Genomic DNA, 19,332 nt, shown 5'->3' with positions numbered 1-19,332 from the left:
GTTGGCTGAATTTCATAGTGTCAAGGACTAGAGCAATGACATAAAATGCATGTCTTATAGGCTATCTTGCTGTCTCGGTGCATTTCTGCTGATACCCTGTGCATTTTTTGGAGAGTTTCTCTAATGCACTATGAGCACCGTCTACTGCCCTTCTCTCCATTATGCTGTGGAACAGCAGTTCCCAAAACACTTACGGATACAAGGTACATGAAGCTTCTGTAGCATATAAAGGAGGTGTTCTAACTGAGGGTCTCCAGTATTATACTGAAGTTAACTTTAGTATGTGTGCCATTCTGCTCTCTCTTTGTCCATGGATGATTATAAAGTAAAATTCTGGGAACGCTGCTTTAGGGCTGACATCCCAAATATCTGCTGCACTGTGTTGCTTATATGGAAAGTGAGGCTGTTTTAGGATTTCGGCTGTCCTTTGTATAAAGGAGAACAGAGAAGTAGTAGAGGGAATAGTAAGATTACTGGTGCAAAACTTTCTGTGCATAAAGCTTGTAGAGTTTGTGTCGTTCTAACAAAATGTAGGAAGTCGCTATTTGTGAGGAGAACACCTCATGCTTACCCTTATATTTGAAAGACCAGAAGAGCTTTTAGTATCAGATAGGTGATACTGAGAGCTGAGTTGGAGTTTGTCTGATGAGCATGGAGTGTAGGGTTACCTTGAGTTTATCTTCATCTGTTAATAGCATTAATTGCCCCGTTGTTATGCTGCTGCAGTGTCAAAGAGCTGGCCCTATTTCAGATAGTTCTTAGTGGGGTCTACCAAGAAGCACAAAAGAGATGGAGTTTACCTACAGTGCTTTGGATTCTTCTGGCTTCCGAAGCCCATCAGGCATCCTATTGGCACCTGCTGCTGTCTCAGTCATGCTCTGAGTGGAACACTGATGTAGTGCACCTATTTTTTTTTTTCAGGGTGTGGGGATGCTATCCAATTGTGTTCCTCCTAAAATTGTGATAGTTGCAAAGATGATCTATCATGAAAAATTCTACATTCAAGTTTGCTTCCCCTACCTGATGAATTTTAAGTGCAGAATATGACTGGAGAAAGAGGTATGTCCTCATAATCATAGGCATTCATGTCTCTTATGTGCACAGGTGTGAACAGGAGGTATTCTGTAGGCAGAATAGATTTATTCCCTAGCTGATACTATCACAGTAATTTCATAGGTAATTACACTTTGTGATATTTTTTTTCTGTATCTAACTATATTCTGAAGGGAATAATTTTCTGTTGAATTATAGGATGCATATTTCTGCCATGTTAGTTTCCTGGAATGAGGTCTTTCAAAACCCCAAATTTTATAAGTACCTTCTTTTAAAAAAGCTGATAACTAAGGGGAAGCTTGTTGCTTTAAAGAAACCATCCCTCCTTTAAGTTTAGGATGCAGTCAGTCTTAATATTGAAGTTAAAAAAAATGAATTATGAAAATAGAAGTGCAACACTTGGAAAGCTAGTGGAAAAAATTCTTCCCTCCTGGTTATTGAATAGGTGTTTACAAACTCTCAGTATTTCCAGTAGTGGAGGTGTGAGCTTTGCTTTCCAATGAAGAGTTAATTTTTGTGGTAGGAGACTGATACGTGGAAATTGATTTCAGAAACCTCTCTTTTGAACTAAGTGTTTCACTCTGTGTCTTACCTGTGGAACCCTCATTTAATGAAATGGTTTGATTAATGCAAGTGTTGTGTACTCTCTCTCTGATTAGAGATGCCTTAGCATGTCTTTACATCAAAGTAGTCATTTCTAGGCTCTTGAATTATTCCTAAGAGGAATGAGACAGCCAGAAAGGGAGAAGGGTGAGGAAAACCTCTGTTTAATCTCCAAACGTAGACTGCTAGTGTCTGTATACCCTCTTAGAGGTGGTGTGGGTGATAAATGGGCATTGATGCTGAAGTTTGGCACCTCCTATGCCCTGGTGGAGTTATCTCTTTGAGGAGGGAGCAATAGTGATTGTTTGTTGTGGTGGATGCCTGACCGTGGTTGGTATGTAAAAAGAAAGAGGCTGTAAAAATATTGCTTCATCCAGGTGAGCCTCCTTGGTAGTACTTGGGAGCCAGGAAGTATAGGAGTTGGGAAAGAATACATTCCAGTACAGAAAAAGATAAGGCTGGCTTCCTTGGGGCATATCTGACAGGAGAGTCTGTTTTTGAATACTCTGGCCTTCTTAAAACTAGATTTGAATAGTTCAGAAGACAAGGTGAAGTGCTTGGTAGGCGAAGGCGGCTGTGTTGAATCCTTCTCATGAGGTACTGCTGTTTAAAAATTTCTTCAGGAGACAGATGTAGAAATAGTTTCCCACAAGGAAGCTTTAAGATTGAGAGGAGCTGAAGGACTTAATGTGCACATAACCCATAGGTCCATGGTTTTCAAACACGAGGAAGAGGAGTATGTTGTGGCCTATAGACTACGTTTCTGGCCCCACAGCCTCATGACATTGTACAAATTCAGAGTGTGAACATGCCTATGGAAACCTCTATAGCCCAGTGGCTGTTGTAGAAGAACTGAGTATGGAAGTTGTTTCCGTGATTGGTTGTTTTTAATAATCCTAATGGCTAGAAGCAAGGTATGCCCCAGAGTGTGGTGGGTTCTGCAGCCATGTAGCAAGACATGACAGCTGAGTCAGAGCTAGCATGGTGTCCTGCCTCCAGTAGGAGGCAACAGCACTTGATAAAGGCAGAGTGTAAGAATTGAGCAAAGCATCCATTGTTACTACCTTGTTATTCTCTACTGCTTTGGGACTTTAGAAGCCACATATTTTTCTTCTTAAATCTCCATTATGGATTTTTTTTCTAATGTAAATCTTATCTGAGTTATACACATATGAAATCTTTTGGAATCTGCAGTGTCCCATGACTGCATTTTCTAAATTTTAAGCACATGTTTGACAGTAAATGGTGTTTGCTTCCAATACGTATTTACTATGTAGAGCTAGAAATTAAATTACTAAAATGTATTTGGCTTTTGGTGGAGTGAATTTGTGTTAGATGGGGGGAAAAAAAAAGATGAAATTCATATTAATATTTAGTTTTGTTTCCATCAAGGGTGCCAGATGCCTGATACTTTGAATTCCTGGTTCCTTGTAGCACAGCTTCATGTCTGGTAAGTGGAACTTAAATAGTAATATAACTATTCTTAGGAAATAGAATGATATGTACCTTACTGGGGGGAAAAAAAAGTAGGATATATGGTTGTTGATAACAATGTTTATATTCAATTTACTAAATACTGAATTCTAGTAGTTTTCTCCTAAAGAGCAAAAAGACCCATGGAGAAGCTAACATCTTTTAAATCTCTGAATTCCTGGGTAGTAGAATGATCTGTGCCATGGGTTTTCTAAAAGCCTTGCCTAGCCTGTGTGGAAAAATCTTATTTGGGTGTTTTAGGAAAAGTTTAAATTTATGTAGAAGTGTTTTAAACTGTGAGAATTTGTGGTGGTTGAAGTTGCTGCTTGTCAGAAGCATTTAACAAATTATAGCGCTGGCATTTATTCTTGCACCTCTGAAATGTGCATACAGGTTGGTGAATGCCAGCTTGGCTGTATGTAAAAATATTTAACACCTTACACGTTAAGTGTTTTGCCGCCTTTTTCATTTGTGAAAATAGCCAAAAAAAATCAGTTCTTCATCTAATATTACCTACTCATAAAGGTCAGAGGTGCACAAGGGAGTACAGTTTCATGAAAGACCTGGCACTTAACAAAAATTACCGAAGTACGTAGACTTACACTCAGCTATCCAAAGGCTGAAAGGAAGTTTGTACTGAAATAGTTGCCTTGCGCACAGGCCCCTTATTTCCTTGCCTCTTTTTTTTCCCCTTCCCTCTTTTTAATTTCCTGTCTCCTCAGTATATTGAAAGATGGGGCAGCACATTTCACCAAGCAACGAGTAAATTAGCAGAACCATTGAATTAGTTAATGAAATCAGTGGAATCAATTAATGGATTACCCTTGAAACTTGCAGTTTATTTCTTACAGTTTCCTGTGAAAGGGTCATTAATAATTGAATCAATAAGGCAATCGTGTTTTGATATTCGGAAAACTACTGCAATAAATTTCAAAATCAAACCATTTGTAAATACCTGGGGAAAAACTAAGAGGGGTAACATGAATCTGCAAAGAACTTTTTTTTTTTTCCACAACATCTTGATTTTGCATTGACAGGAAAATGTACCTTGTGCCAGCATCATGGTCAAGATGTATAATCTTCTCTCATGACTGACAGGTGTGAAAATAAATAAGGCAACTATGGTAGGGAACTATGATAGAGAAGGAACTAATACTGGATAGAGAACTTCTAAAATCACAGCTACGTAAGAGAAAGCCAAGAATTTGAGCTTGTGGTGCTAAGGAGACAGCTAATGAGGGAAATTGAAGGTCTTTTATGCTTAAGGTATGGTCGACATGTTGACAGCAAGGTACTACACAACTAGGAAGAAACTAAATCTCTGCTTCATTTGACAACAATGAAAATGTGAATCTGGAGGATAGTATTGGGCTAAGTTTTAATAAGAGGTTCATGTTTCCAAGATTTTTATGCCTGGCTTCTCCCTGTTTCTGGCAGCTTGACCTAATGAATACTGTCATTCTGTGCCGCAAATGGGAGATCTCGTTTGATGTTCCAAGATGCAGAGAAGCCCATGATAGGCCTGCTGACTACCTGAGCTATCGGAAAAGGCTGCAGGTTTTGCTTGTGGCTAGCTCAGTGACCAGGATCCTGCCATGATATGGCAAGATTGTCCTTTTTTAAATCATTTTGACCTCAGTAAAGAGGCAGCAGAACATCGGGGATTCTGCTAACTCTTAAATGTTTAACGGTGTCCTCCCTCTGTCAGGAGACTCTAACACCTCTGCCTTTCCTGCTGGACCTTTTGTCTCAGAGGCTGGAAATCACCCTGACATGGTGGCCAATAACCTGACTCTGTAGATTCTGATCATCTGTTGAAATGTTCCTGTTCCCTCTTGTAAAGTAGTCTAGATTACTCATTTCTTCCCTCTTCACCTTCAGAGATTTACTTCCATCTGATTTAGTGCGTCTTCTGGAGCTGGAGAAGATGAGATTTATTTTTTTTCCCAGTTTGGTATAAAAACAAACAAACAAAAAAAAAACACTCAATTTGTGCTGTTGTTGCCCATCGTGTTCCAGTTAACTGTTCTGTGGTTTTTTGGATCCCACCTTTTATAAACTTAAGGTGCTTGTTAGAGCATACCTCCTTGCATTACAGTTTCAGGTGAGTTTACTGTTTGAATCTCTGGCTCTTATTTCCTCCTCTTGTCTGTGAACAAAGTTTTCCTACTTATCCGTGGCCAGAAAGGAGGGAGAAATTCAGGCCCTTATGTTTAGCTTCTGCTTTTACTAGCTTATTTAAAACTAATATTCCTTTAGATACACTCTGGTTCCTTCCAATGCAGTGCTAAAATTATACTTCAGAAAATCAACCTAATACTATTCTTTTCTGAGTGTCATGGCTTTATAGGCTATTTCAGTTACTTTACACCTTTGATGTCAGGAGGACTTTCTTTATGCTCAGAAGCCCAGACCTTTTAGGAAATCTCATTCTTTTCATTACTACTACATTTATCTTTTCCCATTCAGTGGCAGTCTAAATGGAGTATTGGCTGTGTCCAAAGCTGTTTCTAAACTTCTGAAGTGATGACTTTGATAAGAAATACCTCATCTACATGACACATCCTGCATAACCTAGAACTCCCTTCATGTTTTATCCAAGTATGGTGCCATCCCTGAAACATTTAGGATCAAGATAGAGTGGTGCTACAACTCCTTTTCTGAAAGACTCCAAGGTCTGTTGCAAGACTTCATCTGAGTATTGCGTTCCATAAGGAAAACTGCTCTTGTGAAAGTGTTGATCAGTTTGAGAGAGTCCAGAGGAGAACAAGAACCATCAAGTTTGTAGAAAACTGTTCTTGCAGGGAAATAATTATCAGATTTGCATAGAAAGGAGTGAGGTTACTGTACTATTTTGAGATTTGCTGCTTCAGAAGAAAGGGAATAATCTGTCTATGGTTCATCCTAGGAGAACAGGAAGAAAGGGACTTAAAATTGCACCGAGAGTCTTTCTTGAAAGACATTTTAAGAACAAGTTTATCTGAAATGTCTTAGGCATTTAGTTGATCCTGTCTTACCATGAGGGAATGGGCTAAATGACCTACGCAGAGGCATGAGGAGGGAAGATGACTATGCAGCCACGCTCAGATCTGTTAGCTTTTGTCCTATCAAAAAAGCTATACATGGCTGTAAATACAGTAGTTAGTGAACTTGATAGGCTGAAGCAAAGGATGACATGCAAACATGCTAAAGAATAATGAGCAAGAGTTCAGAATTCTGCTTCTTACCATTATTCTAAGCTACCATTGGTCATAAAGTATATCATGACATATAGCTGAAGTCTATTCAGGAGCTTCCTTCTCCAGTATCCAAGTTGCTGGCCATTCACGAATGATCTGGGTTAAACAGAATAAAAAAACAGCTTTCCAAAATTCTTGTTGATACTTCTGTTGTTAAGCCAGAGTAATTTCTCTGATCTAGTGTAACACAACCCTAGAAATTGTTGTTCTGGAACAACTGAGGAAGCCAGAATGACTGGCTATGCAGGGGATAGTATGAAGCTCTGAGTGGGCTTTAACCGTGGAAGCGTATCATCACACCTTGATTGCGTAGTACTGAGCCACATCACAACAGTTGAATGGGGTGATGACAATTGCTGCTTCTGGTGTTTAAGCCAGTCAGTGGGCTCTACGGGAATACCGATGGAAACAGTCATAGCTGAGGCTCTTGTGGGAAACTGCTACTTCTTGCCTAAGATGGATAGAGGTGAAGGTGCTCCTCTTCCTTTTCAGGCATCCTTTCATATATTTTTCTTCTAACATAATCTCTCTGCATGCATAAATTATCCAGCAAATGTTAGGTAGATAGATTTCTAAAGACAGTTTGGAATAATCCTGCTTTCGTGCTTTGACGAAGATGAGTCAGTATTTGAGTAAACTGCAGAGCAGATTCAGTAGTGAAACGATAAAATGTTTCACACTGTGTTGATCCAGTTAGAAAGTTTGTAGTCTGTAAAGAGTGTGTGTCTTTTTTAAACCTCAGACAGCAGGTGTAGTAACAAACTACCAAATTTTCAAATAAACTTCAGATTTCCATGATCTCACTTGTGGTGCTGCAGAACAGCTCTATGACAGCACTGTGCATCCAAACACAGAGAAACCTTTTAGGCTTCGAGGGTAGCTGGTTTTAACTCAGAACACTACTCCATTCCTGTTCATCAGTGACCAGTTGTTAACTGCTAGTCTGTGAACTACTCTCTCCTCTTGGTTTGCCACTGCTAAGGCAGACTGGATGGGAACCAGTGTTTATGCCTGCGGGGATTCTTGCCAAGCCACTCTTTTTTTTTTTTTTTGCTATGCTTGTGTATTGAGTGAGAGAAGCATAAAAATACTTTTCTTAACCCAGTTAGACTTCTAAACTTAGTCTTTAACTCTTTAACTTAAGAGTGAGCAAAAAATTTTGGATACAATAACTAATTAACATTTTCATACAAGTCAATTATATAAATACACAAGAGGAACAAAGGTTTTGAAACTGGTGAAAGTAAGAAAGAAGTTTTAAGCTTGCTGTGTGTTTGACTTGCGACAGGATAGACAGTTGTCCTGAGGTCTGGACCATTGGTTTAGCAGAAAGCGTTGCCATTTTTCTGAGGACAGGATGCTGACAGATTCACTTTTTGCTACCATCTTAAATGCATTTAGTTGCTGGGACAGTGGTGCTATTAGACTGAAATGGGGTTGTCACTGCCACAATATAAACCTTGGGAATCCTTACATGGCTCTGTTTCCTGAAACGGGAATTGCCACTCATCCCAGTGTTCCCTTCAGTGTTGCCTGTTCCCTTTTCTACCCACCCTCTACCCAGGTTCTCTGTCACTGTGGTGGTTTTACTTGGGTGGGCAGCCGAGTTCTACCACGGCTGCTCTCTCATTCCCTCTCCTCAAAGGGAAAGGGGGAGAAAATACGATGCAAGGGCTCAAGGGTTGAGATAAGGACGGGGAGATTGCTTAACAATTATTGTGATGGGCAAAACAGACTCAGAGTAGGGAGATAGCAAGATTTATCGCCATTACTAACAAGCTAGAGAAGTGAGGAACAAAGGAAGGAAACCAAAAATGCCTTCCCCCCATCCACTCTCTTCCACCTCCTTCCCCCAAGTGGTGCGAGTGAATGGGGGTTGTGGTCAGTCTACAGTGCTTTGTCTCCACCGCTCCTTCTTGGTCACTCTCTTCCCCTGTGCCGTGTGGTCCCTCCCACGGGATGCCATCTTCCCCGAACTGATCCGGTGTGGGCTTCCCACAGGCAGCAGCTCTTCAAGAACTGCTCCAGATATGGGCCCATACCACAGGGTCCATCGGTCAGGAGCACACTGCTCCAACCTTGGTCCCCCATGGGCAGCAGCTCCTGCGTGGTCCCCTCTCCATGGGCTGCATCTCCGGCCTGGAATCAGTTCCACTGGGGGTCCACCACAGGCGGCAGCCTCTGTCAGTGCAGGTCCACCTGCTCTACCGTGGTACTCCATGGGCTGCAGGGGGCAGCCTGCTTCACCATGGTCCTCACCACAGGCTGCAGGGGACTTCTGCTCTGGCGCCTGGAGCACCTCTCCCCCTCCTTCTTCACTGACCTTGGTGCCTCCTCTCTCTCTCCCAGCTGCTGTGTAGCAGTGTTGTGTTTTTTTTTTTTTTTCCCCTTTCTTAAATATGCTCTCACAGAGGCGCAAACAACATTGCTTGTTGGCTTGTCTCTGGTCAGCAGCGGGACCCTTGTCTAGCATGCGGCAGCTTCTAGATTCTTCTCACAGAAGCCACCCCTATAGCCCCCTGCTACCAAAACTTTGCCATGTAAACCCACTACAGTCACTCCACCTTTTGATCACAGGTCTATGTGACATGCCTCAGTCTCTCTCTCTGGTATTCTGACCTCATTCTGTTAGGATTGTGTTATGTTGAAGCCAGACCCATGGAGCCTCTCATGGTTGCTGTCATTTTCAAAAGCCTTCATCTAGGAATCAGATTCTGACACAAAGGCTATTCTTTTATTGTTGGTGTGTCAGTTGAATGACCCTTGTATGGGACTTATATGTATGGTTCTATTCAGAAAAAAAGAGTAGAGAAGCAATGTAGGTTTTGGTGCTTTCAGTTTGCTTTGACTCTGTGACTCATCTCTGGCAATAAATTTTTCTATCTTTGCAGATTAAAACAAAGTTTTCTTTACTAATCAGCACATCACATAGAATCCATCATAAAGATTGGCATCTGCCCTTTTACAGGTCAGCCCAACAGACAAGTTTCAAATGTTTATGATTTTCTCTGAGCTGGCATTCACAGAGCACCAAATACTTCTAATGCCTGAAGGGAAGCCCAGATCTTATCTCCACTGAAGAAATGAACAGATGCATAAATCATTTTTTACCTCTTAACTCTTGTGGTACCTTCACTATTGGTAATATGTGGCTGCTTCAAAGTGGCCTGCAGTAGCTCTGCTCTGTTGCTTTTACAAAAGTGGTGAGAAAAAGCTTTTATGTGAGCAGTTCCTAAGCTGTAGCATGGCTCTGTGCAAAGCTGTGACTTATTTTAGCTTCAGTGTTTGAGCTAACATCCACAGTAACTCAGTCAACCCAAACAGGCTCTTCTAATCTGCAAAACAGGAGCCGAGCTGACTGGTAAAGTGGAGAATGTGGGGCTGGTGATGGGACTTGTCTCTTAGGTTAGTGAAGGAATAGCCTGTATTTCAGTTCATGCTGTTTACAAATGTAGGCGGAAATAAAAGGAAATAAATCTGTTGTGGTGGTGGTTTATTTTTTAGATTGAATATCAGCAATGAAGTTCAAATGGCTTTAATGCTTGTTATAACTTTAAAAAAAAAAAAAAAAGTGAAACAACCCAACCTGGTATTCACATCATCTAGGTTGGAAGAGGCCTCCAAGATCACCTAGTCCAACCTCTGACTTAACACTAACAAGTCCTCCACTAAACCATATCACTAAGCTCTACATCTAAACGTCTTTTAAAGACCTCCAGGGATGGTGACTCAGCCACTTCCCTGGGCAGCCCATTCCAATGCCTAACAACCCTTTCCGTAAAGAAGTTCTTCCTAATATCCAACCTAAACCTCCCCTGGTGCAACTTTAGCCCATTCCCCCTCGTCCTGTCACCGGGCACATGGGAGAATAGACCAACCGCCACCTTGCTACAGCCTCCTTTAAGGTACCTGTAGAGTACGATAAGGTCTCCCCTGAGCCTCCTTTTCTCCAGGCTAAACAACCCCAGCTCCCTCAGCTGCTACTCATTAGACTTGTTCCCCACCGGCTTTGTTGCCCTTCTCTGGACTTGCTCGAGTACCTCCATGTCCTTCTTGTAGTGAGGGGCCCAAAACTGAACACAGTACTCGAGGTGCGGCTTCACCAGAGCCGAGTACAGGGGGACAATCACTTCCCTAGTCCTTGGCCACCACAGCCAGGATGCTGTTGGCCTTCTTGGCCACCTGAGCACACTGCTGGCTCATACTCAGCTGCCTATCAACCAATACTCCCAGGTCCTTCTCTGCCAGGCAGCTTTCCAACCACTCATCTCCCAGCCTGTAGCGCTGCTTGGGGTTGTTGCGCCCCAGATGCAGGACCCAGCACTTGGCCTTGTTGAACTTCATACAGTTGGCCTCAGCCCATCGCTCCAGCCTATCCAGATCCTCCTGCAGAGCCTTCCTGCCCTCGAGCAGATCGACACACGCACCTAACTTGGTGTCATCTGCAAACTTACTGAGGGTGCGCTCGGTCCCCTCATCCAGATCATCAATAAAGCTATTAAAGAGGACTGGCCCCAGTACTGAGCCCTGGGGGACTCCACTAGTGACCGGAATTCAACTGGATTTGGCTCCATTCACCACAACTCTTTGGGCCTGGCTATCCAGCCAGTTTTTAACCCAATGAAGCGTACGCCAGTCCAAGCCATGAGCAGCCGGTTTCTTGAGGAGAATGCTGTGGGAAACGGTATCAAAAGCCTTACTGAAGTCAAGGTAGACCACATCCACAGCCTTCCCCTCATACACCAAGTGTGTCACTTGGTCATAGAAGGAGATCAGGTTCGCCAAGCAGGACCTGCCCTTCATAAACCCATGCCGACTGGGCCTGATCGCCTGGTTGCCCTGCAAGTGCCGCGTGATGGCACTCAAGATCCTACAACACACAAACTTGTGATTTCTTCTAGCATGTACAGCATGTAGGGGTTTTACGAAGTGGTTGGATGTGTATCCTAAGATCCCTGTAGTTGAAATAATTTAGGACATTGCTAAAGTGAGTTTGGGTGAAGTCTGTAACTTGCTTAAGCTTTTGCAACTTGGCTAGGACAGACTCTTCCAGCATTTTAGTATACCAGGCCAAATTAACAGCTGGCTTGTAGCCTAGGATTAGACAAGACATTTGTTCCTACTCCAAAGAGTGATATGTTCTTAAGGCTGTGGAATTTAGGTTGCAGTACTGTTTAACTAGATTACAGTACTGTCAGCCAAAGTAGAGTCTGCTGTCACTCTTCCATAGCTGGATTGGCCAAAATCCAGCAGATACAGCTCTTGAGAACAGAATAGACAAGTTTAGGATATTTAAAAATAAAACTTTGTTCCTGATCACAAAAGCACATACTCTAAGGAGAGTCTTAAATAAGCTGAAATAGATTTAATTTATTCTTTAAATTTGAAGAAAAACTGGAAGCTATGAATATGATGTTTGTGTTCTTGCAGGATGTGTCTGGTACGAATGAAGCAAGAGGGTCGTGCCGGAAAATACATGTGTCGCTATATAGTTCATTGCATGTGGGAGGATGTTCAACAGCGTGGTAAGGTGATGGGGGTAAGTTATCTGTGGTGTTGATAATCTTGATTATTTTGATGATTCGTCTCTTCCAATGCTTTTGTAACTTCATGTCTTGAAAGAATTTTTAAGAATAAATTTGTAGCTACATATGTAGTTCTTTATTAGCTTAAGCTATTACATGTAGCCTTAATCTTGGTCACTCATTCCTGCAGCTGCACTGGCTATTGTATTGAGCCCCTGACTTTATTTTTGAAACCATATCATGGCCTGAATGAAGATTCTGATTTGTCTGTAAATAATTAATTTTCCACATGGTTTGCTACCTGATTGCAGAAACAGGGATGCTGCTGTAATAGGATGAGCATTTGTGGATAGGAATTAAGCAGCCGGGGTAGGGAGAAACCTGACTGATGCCAAACTTAAGTTGCAGCTATAAGTCATTCCAGAAGAGCTTTGAGTTTTCTCTGTATCCAGGATGGTGAGTAAAAGGAAGGCTAAAGGACAAGGTTTTTGTTAACTGTACATGACTATTAAATAGTCATTAGTTTACTTTTCATTCTGAATTCTTCGTGTATCTAGTCTTCAACACAAAAGAAACATTTTAAGTGTAGTTCTAATGATAGTTGATTTCTAAGTTTGAAGGAAGAACAGGGTTGGGTCTTTTTGCCTGTGCCACGAGCAAAGTTATGCTAGTTGTAACGGTCATTTCTGGCCTTAAGTGCTTTTCTTCATCCTTGTGTCAGTGACAGTCTTCAGACAAGGCACTGCAGAAGCAGTGGACATAGGACAACTCTCAACCCCAATTTGACAGTGGTGACAGTAGACCTGAGGGTGTTGAGGATGCCTATCTTCAGGGTGCTTCTAGTGAGAGAATAGGACTAGGAAAGATCTTCTGTGGTGTGGAAAAAGAAGTAAAGAATGGTTAAATAAATAAATACAGTTTTGTCTGTGATGAAAATAAACTGTTCAAAAAGTGACAGTTTTCATATAGCAATAATGTCATATTGTCAAGTTTAGTTCTCAGCCAAATACCCAAGGGAGAGACAGGAAGAGTGTACCTCTTTATGACACGCAAGCGACTTAACCAGTGAGTTAGGATTTGGTATGAGACCCCAACAGTAATTCAAGAAGTTTCTTTCTGATGATCCTTTATTTTGCATGTGGTCTTGGAAAGTGTTGATTTTGATTATTCTATTGGCAATTTTTTTCTATTTATTGGGAACTTTTTATCTTTACTATGTTACGGGTTGCTTTTTAAGACAGGTCTAAATTTAGGCGTCTTGGATTTTTTGCTACATTAATGGGCAAAACAAAACCTCCAATACAGGAATCTCTAATGTCATGGTCAGATGCCATGAAGTAGTGTGAGTGAGCCTGGGCAAATCAGATGGTAACTAGTACAGGGTATTCTTAATGTAGAGTTTGTTCTCGAGATCTTCCAGTGTTTTTTCATTCTAGGAGACAGAGAATGATGTAAATATTGACATAACAGGTTTCAGACTGTTGCTTTTGTGCAGTGCAGATTGGGCACGAGCACTTCGCTGAAAAGAGGAACTGAATGCCATTACGGAAAAGTTTTGAAGGCCAGATAGCAAACATCTCACATTATTAAGTAGCTGTTCTAAAATCTCTACTTATTTCAAACATTGCAGATTATTAACAAGCAATTCTAAACTCTCTGTATTTGATTGTATTTCTCAAGTATTGTGTTTTCAGTTTTTCATTGTCCTGTGCTTTCAGCCTTGACTTCCTGTTTATCATAGTCTTGTCTAAGAAAAGCACCAGAGAAAAAGACTGAATGAAATAGCTTATACATTTTTGGCCTATTCCCATGCCTGCCATGTCATAGCAGCTGTTTCATGTTTCTTTAGGAACTGGAGATGGTTCAGATCCTTGTCCTAGGTGTAAATTTAAGGTTGCTCCTCCTTAAAAACAAACAAACAAAACCACGTTACCCCTCCTCAGCTGCCCCCCCTCTCCTCCTCTCATCTCTTCAGGGTTCTTTGAACTCCCATCAGGGCACAGAGAGAATACTACTTTTGGACAGAAAGCTATTTCTCTGTTCCTTTTTGACAATGGTGTTTTTATTTATATGAACTAAACTCAAATGTCATCTTTTAGTTTTCCTTATATGATTTGGGAGTTGGACCCGATGATCCCTTGAGGTCCCTTCCAACCCCTACAATTCTGTGATTCTGTGTGATTCTGTGATTTGAAGCAGCAGCAAACAGCAAAGAGAAGCAAAGCTGTTTGCTACCCTTACAAGTATGTAGAATGCAAAAGCGAAGCATGGTGTAAGTTAGAGCTGTATCAAGGCTTTTAAGTAGTCTTTGAGGAAAAAAAAAAAAAGATAGGGCTTACTGTCCCTTCTTTGTGAAGGGAAGCACAGGGCTTCCATTTCTGCAAACTGAATTATTCCTCTGCTCTCAAAATTCCCCCCAGATGTTGAAAATTGAAAGCTTCCTTATATGTTTTTATCTAATCTGGAGCCTCAGATGTTAATATATGCTTATTTTAATTGTATGTTTGCTGTATGATGCAACTATAAAGAGATCGTATGTTGTTTAAATGCCATTCATTCCTTGCTTTGGCAAGCTAGGCATCTTTTCAGTTTGTACTTGAATTAAAATTTCACAATCTTTGTAATGATGATCATGCAATGTAATAATAAATATGCTTAGACTGTAATAATAAGATTCCTACAATATGTTTTACATTATCAAGATACGCTTTTGGCTGTAACCTAGTCTTAACATAGCTTTTATGTAGCAATAGCTGATGCTTAAAGAAAGCATGTACACATTTAAAGGTTTGATCCCACAAACAGCTACATCTGTGTGTATATTTAGTACAATTTAGCTGCACAGAAGCCCATTGATTTTAATGAGACTCCTAGTGAGAGAAGGTGGACTCTTGAGGTAACAGCTAACTAGAATAGGCACTAAGAAAGCATAGTGAGCTGTACTAGGTTGTAGACTTGGAAAACAGGACAGTGCTCTGCCCCATCCTATTTGTGAAGGAACACAGCTTTCATAATTGTTCAGCGTTTTTTCTTTCATCCTTTAGTTCTTCCTAATCTTTCAGTCATTAGTTTGTCAAGTTTTTCTCTTTAGTATTTAGTAGTTTCTACTCTTCTGGTAGTATTTATTGTCTGTTAGATAAAAAGTTTATGCATTGATGTTTGTAGAGGTTAGCTGTTCCCTTTCTCCTTATCCTCACTTTTTTTTTCCTCTGTGCTAGTGATCTTAGCCTACTGTCCCATTTTGCCCATCCCTCTGCACAGGTAATTCTCCTTTCACCCATGCTTTCTCATCCTTCCTCACTTTTTTCCACTTCACATTCATGTACGCTCACAGAACTTCTCACATCTCAGCTTTAGGAGTGGTAAGTGATAAGTAAAGGACACTTACACTGGATGTTAGGTTCTAATTATTAATCTTGATGTATGTATCTCTAGCCTTCCATCTTAAACGAAGTTGAGGTAATTCTTTACCTTCTCTCTTACAATCTGACAAAGCATTTGTGAGCCAATTGAGAAATATGTATAAAAGCTATTTATTTTAAAGCAGTTTAGTCCTGCAGTCAGTATATATTCAACCTTCAAAAGAAGATAGTTAAATACGTCAAGAGAAGAATAGTAGATAAAGGGAAAAGATTATGACATTAGCGTTTCACTGCTGGTGCTTTCAGATTTCATAATCTGAGCCTTTCTCAGAAGTAAGTCAAATGAAAAAAAACTTTTCCTGAATTCTTTTAGGGCACTAAGATATCTGCAGAGCTCCCAAAAGGAGCAATGGAAATTCTATGCCCTGCTTTTCTGTCATGCAGGGTATCAGTGGTCAGTATTAACCCCCAATTGGTACATTCCTGTACTGCGGTACAAGAGACAGAGGACCTGTATGAAATTTGCAGGTTGGATGCAGTTAGATTGACTTGGTGACAGACAAAGCTGCAGTTCTTCAGCTTGTTTTCATATCTAGCAAGAATTACAACATTTGATGCAGAAAATTGATATTATATTCCTGAATTGATATGGATAGTTTATTGAAATACACCATCTGCTCTTAAGTATATAAGTTCATTGGAGCTGAAAGTGATAGAATGCAAGGCATTTTAACTGCTAATTTACATCAGCTCCAACTCCAAATGGAGTTTGTATTATTTCAAAAACTGGTTGTTAAAATTGCTGAAATCTAAATCTCAGCTACAAAGTTTTGGGACCTGTTAGCCTGAGCTCCTTCAGCACTCCTGAATGTCGGCAAGAGTCAGAAACCAAAACTTGACACAGCTGTAAAAACACACAGAGAGCCTGTGGCCTCAGCAAATTCTACTGGTGCAGGCATATTTCAGATATAAATTTTAGTCTGCTGTCCCTTGTACTAATGAAGTCAGTTTCTTTTGGTGGATTTGCAGCCAGGTGTGTCCAGTTCTGTGGCTAACCAGTGCTCTTTACTTAATTTTTCCACTAGTGACATTTCTATCAAACTTTAAAAACAAACAGAAAAATTGGCTTGATGCAATGGCTCAAAGTGTTAATAGTAACGTTAGGCTGGGTAAAAGACTTCTTTCGATCCTGCTTTGCCAGAGATCTCCACCTTGTGGCTTGCAGTGAATAGACTTATACTGTCCAAACTGGCAGCTGCTTAATCGTTTTATAAGGGTAATTCAATCAGAAATTTACTAGAAATTGCTGCTATTTGTCTTCGAATCAGAGTTCTTCAGCAACCTGAATATTAACCTTACTGATCTGAGTATTGTTTCACTAACTGAGTGTGTATAAAAGCAGTTGTTGCAAGTTTGAATGTATTTTAATATGCTTAGATGAAGCTGCAGACCTTATCAGAAGGATTTGTGGATGCTGGAGTTCCCCGGAATGGAATTTCAGACGGTAATCTGACAATAGAGATGTGATTCTTAAAACAAAAACCAGAACAACAAACACAACAAAAGGCAACCCCCCGTAGTACTTCTGGATGCAGATTGCATGCAGTTTTAGAAAGAGGCATCGCTCTTCACTCAAATGCATATATACTGTTGTAAGCTCGTTTTAGCAGTGATAGTCTTGTGTGTTGTGGTAGCATTGTGCTTCTGAAATAAGTTTTTTTTCAGTGCAGAAGAACAATTCATTTTTTAACTGTATGTGTTCTAAAAGCTGCAAAAGAGATGAGAATAGGAGAGGCTGTCAAGCCCAGCATGCCCAAACATGTTTTAATTTATCTTAATCCCACTTTCCTGTTTTCCCACAAGACCACTCAGACCCCTGCCTCCCCAACCCCCCCCGCTTTTTTTTCCAGGAACACATCTAGGTGTCTTTTGAATTCATTTATTGGCTCTGCTGCTCATAGCACAATACAGTCTTTGTTGTACTTTTAGCTAGAGCTGTTTATATACAGTGACCATAATTTGTTCTCAGTTACATTAGTGTACATCTTAAGTAACACCATCAGAATCAATAACATGGTTCACATCAATGTAGCTGAGAGCAGAATTTAGCTCTGTAAATTTGAACACAATTTTGGCTTAATACTCTTTGTACAATTAAAAGAATTTAGAAGATTAAAATACCATTTTGCCGTACACTAGCAAAAAAAAAAGAAAAAAAAGAAAAGAAAAGCAGAGCCAGAACTTAGGTTTACATCCTACATTATTGGACTTTCCTAAACTTGATACAGTTCAATTAAAGTTGTTATTTTTGTGGAGAATTAAGTCTGACGCTTACCTAAGGACTCAGAAATCACAGTCAGAGTGAGACCAGTAAGGTTCTAGTTCTAGAATGGCTTTCAGAGATGAGAGGACATGGTGTAAAATTGATAAAAATTTCAAGATTGAATGCAGTCTTTGTATGAATTGAACTACTGCAGTTGATTGACCTACAGTGGGAAGCTACTACACTTAAAGACTCAGGGGGGTCCCTTTCAGGCTTGTCTTTAAAATCTCGTGGAAAGTCATGGAGTCAATTTGGGATGCACAGAACAGAAACGACATTATCATGGGAGAACAGGGGAGATCTGGGGCAGAAGGAAAGTGTGTGTAGTATTCTGGCAGCATAGCAGATGCGGTAGTTGAGATGAGGGAAGTATACTGAAGCAAAAGATGTAGAGAAGCTAGTATTATTTTTTTTCAGAAAAACTCTGAGATAGAAGATAGAGGAGAGCTTTTAGTACAGTTGAAAAAGTTAAAATAAAAATCTAAGGCTAAAGAGGAAAGGTTTTAGTTTCAAATGGTATGTATATTTTAAAATGTGTAACTACACTATGACATTTTACAGAGAAAAATGTTAAGATATTGATGATTATTTTAAGAAGGAAAAAAACCTTCTCAAAGTATTGAGATTCAAAATCGCCGTATACATTTTTGTGCTTTTTTGTTCAATAGGATAACAAGCCTTGTATGACATGTTTTAATTAAATTTAGTGTATTAAGAACATCATAAAAAATTATGTTTGAATTATCCAGAGGTAGTTAATCTAATCTGAAGATTAACTGGGCTGTGGATGCAAAGGCCTTGTGAGATTAGGTCCAATACAGCTCTTTAAAATCAAAGCAATATCACTATTCTACTTCCTCAGTGTTTGCTAATTAAAAAAAAACCCACATGATCTTTTCCTCAGAGCATGAAAGCCAAGCTGCATCAGTTCTGTGCACCACTTGTGGGTCCAATAATGCCTGTGTTCACTTGATTTTCTTTGTTACAAGGGTTCTCCATCCCTTGTTCGTCAGGATTAAAATCATGGATTATACACTTATTGACAGTTCTTCAATCCCATTTAAGACGATGATGGTTCTTCTCTCTATTAAGAAACTAATCCACATGTAGAAGCTTAAGCTCAATACTGATTCTCTAGGTAGAGAAGCCATGTATGTATAACACACTTGTGTTTAGAAAGTAAAATACTGTGGACCTGAAGATCCTTTGTGCCAAGGATACATGTTCCTGGGCACAAAGGAAAATTGTTACTTTTGGTCATACACAGTGAATTAAAAATATTCCCTTTGGGTGGTTAAAGTGTTTTTGAAATCACAGTTGCAGGGTCTGTTTCTTTAGCAGTATGAGAGTAGGGCTTTGAGATTAACATAATAGACAGAAAACAAGTCCTGTAGAAAATGGGATTGTTGTTGCTGTTTTAGCAAGATAAAGCAGTCCATTAAGGGTCTTGGAGCTGAAGCAATGCTGTGAGCATGGGAAGAGAGAGGGGCCCATCAAACCTGCACCTGAGGAGAGGGTGGGTTGTCCTTTGGGAGCTGCAGGTTCCTCTCCGTTGCCTTGAGAGGAACCCAGCCTGACTAGTTTAAACCAGACACTTAACTTCTGTCTACCTTGTGGTCAAATATACTCCAGGGAAGATGTTTAACAGCCTATAAAGTTTTTGGTAAAAAAAATTTACGTCTAGCTATCAATACTATATTTTGAGTAGGAAAGCATGATGGGGTCACACCATATCCTAGGAGCTGTGTGATTCA

The 19,332-nt window shown here is 40.3% G+C and overlaps 1 protein-coding gene across 4 annotated transcripts in view; it reads left to right on the top strand.

The window, feature by feature from the left end:
* The window catches only part of UQCC1 (ubiquinol-cytochrome c reductase complex assembly factor 1), a 55,018-nt gene that overhangs the window by 15,333 nt on the left and 20,353 nt on the right, over positions 1–19,332 (top strand). For all 4 annotated transcript variants that reach the window (XM_083801194.1, XM_083801196.1, XM_083801197.1 and 1 more), the window contains 2 exons: positions 3,049–3,106; positions 11,799–11,907. In XM_083801194.1, coding sequence (XP_083657320.1) covers positions 3,049–3,106; positions 11,799–11,907 — 167 coding nt within the window. The remainder of the gene's footprint in view (positions 1–3,048; positions 3,107–11,798; positions 11,908–19,332) is intronic.

Source organism: Anser anser (genome assembly GCF_964211835.1).
Source record: "Anser anser genome assembly, chromosome: 16".
In the NCBI taxonomy this organism is placed as follows: domain Eukaryota; kingdom Metazoa; phylum Chordata; class Aves; order Anseriformes; family Anatidae; genus Anser; species Anser anser.
Note: the sequence above shows the minus strand (reverse complement) of the source record. Positions and strands in the feature narration are given on the sequence as shown.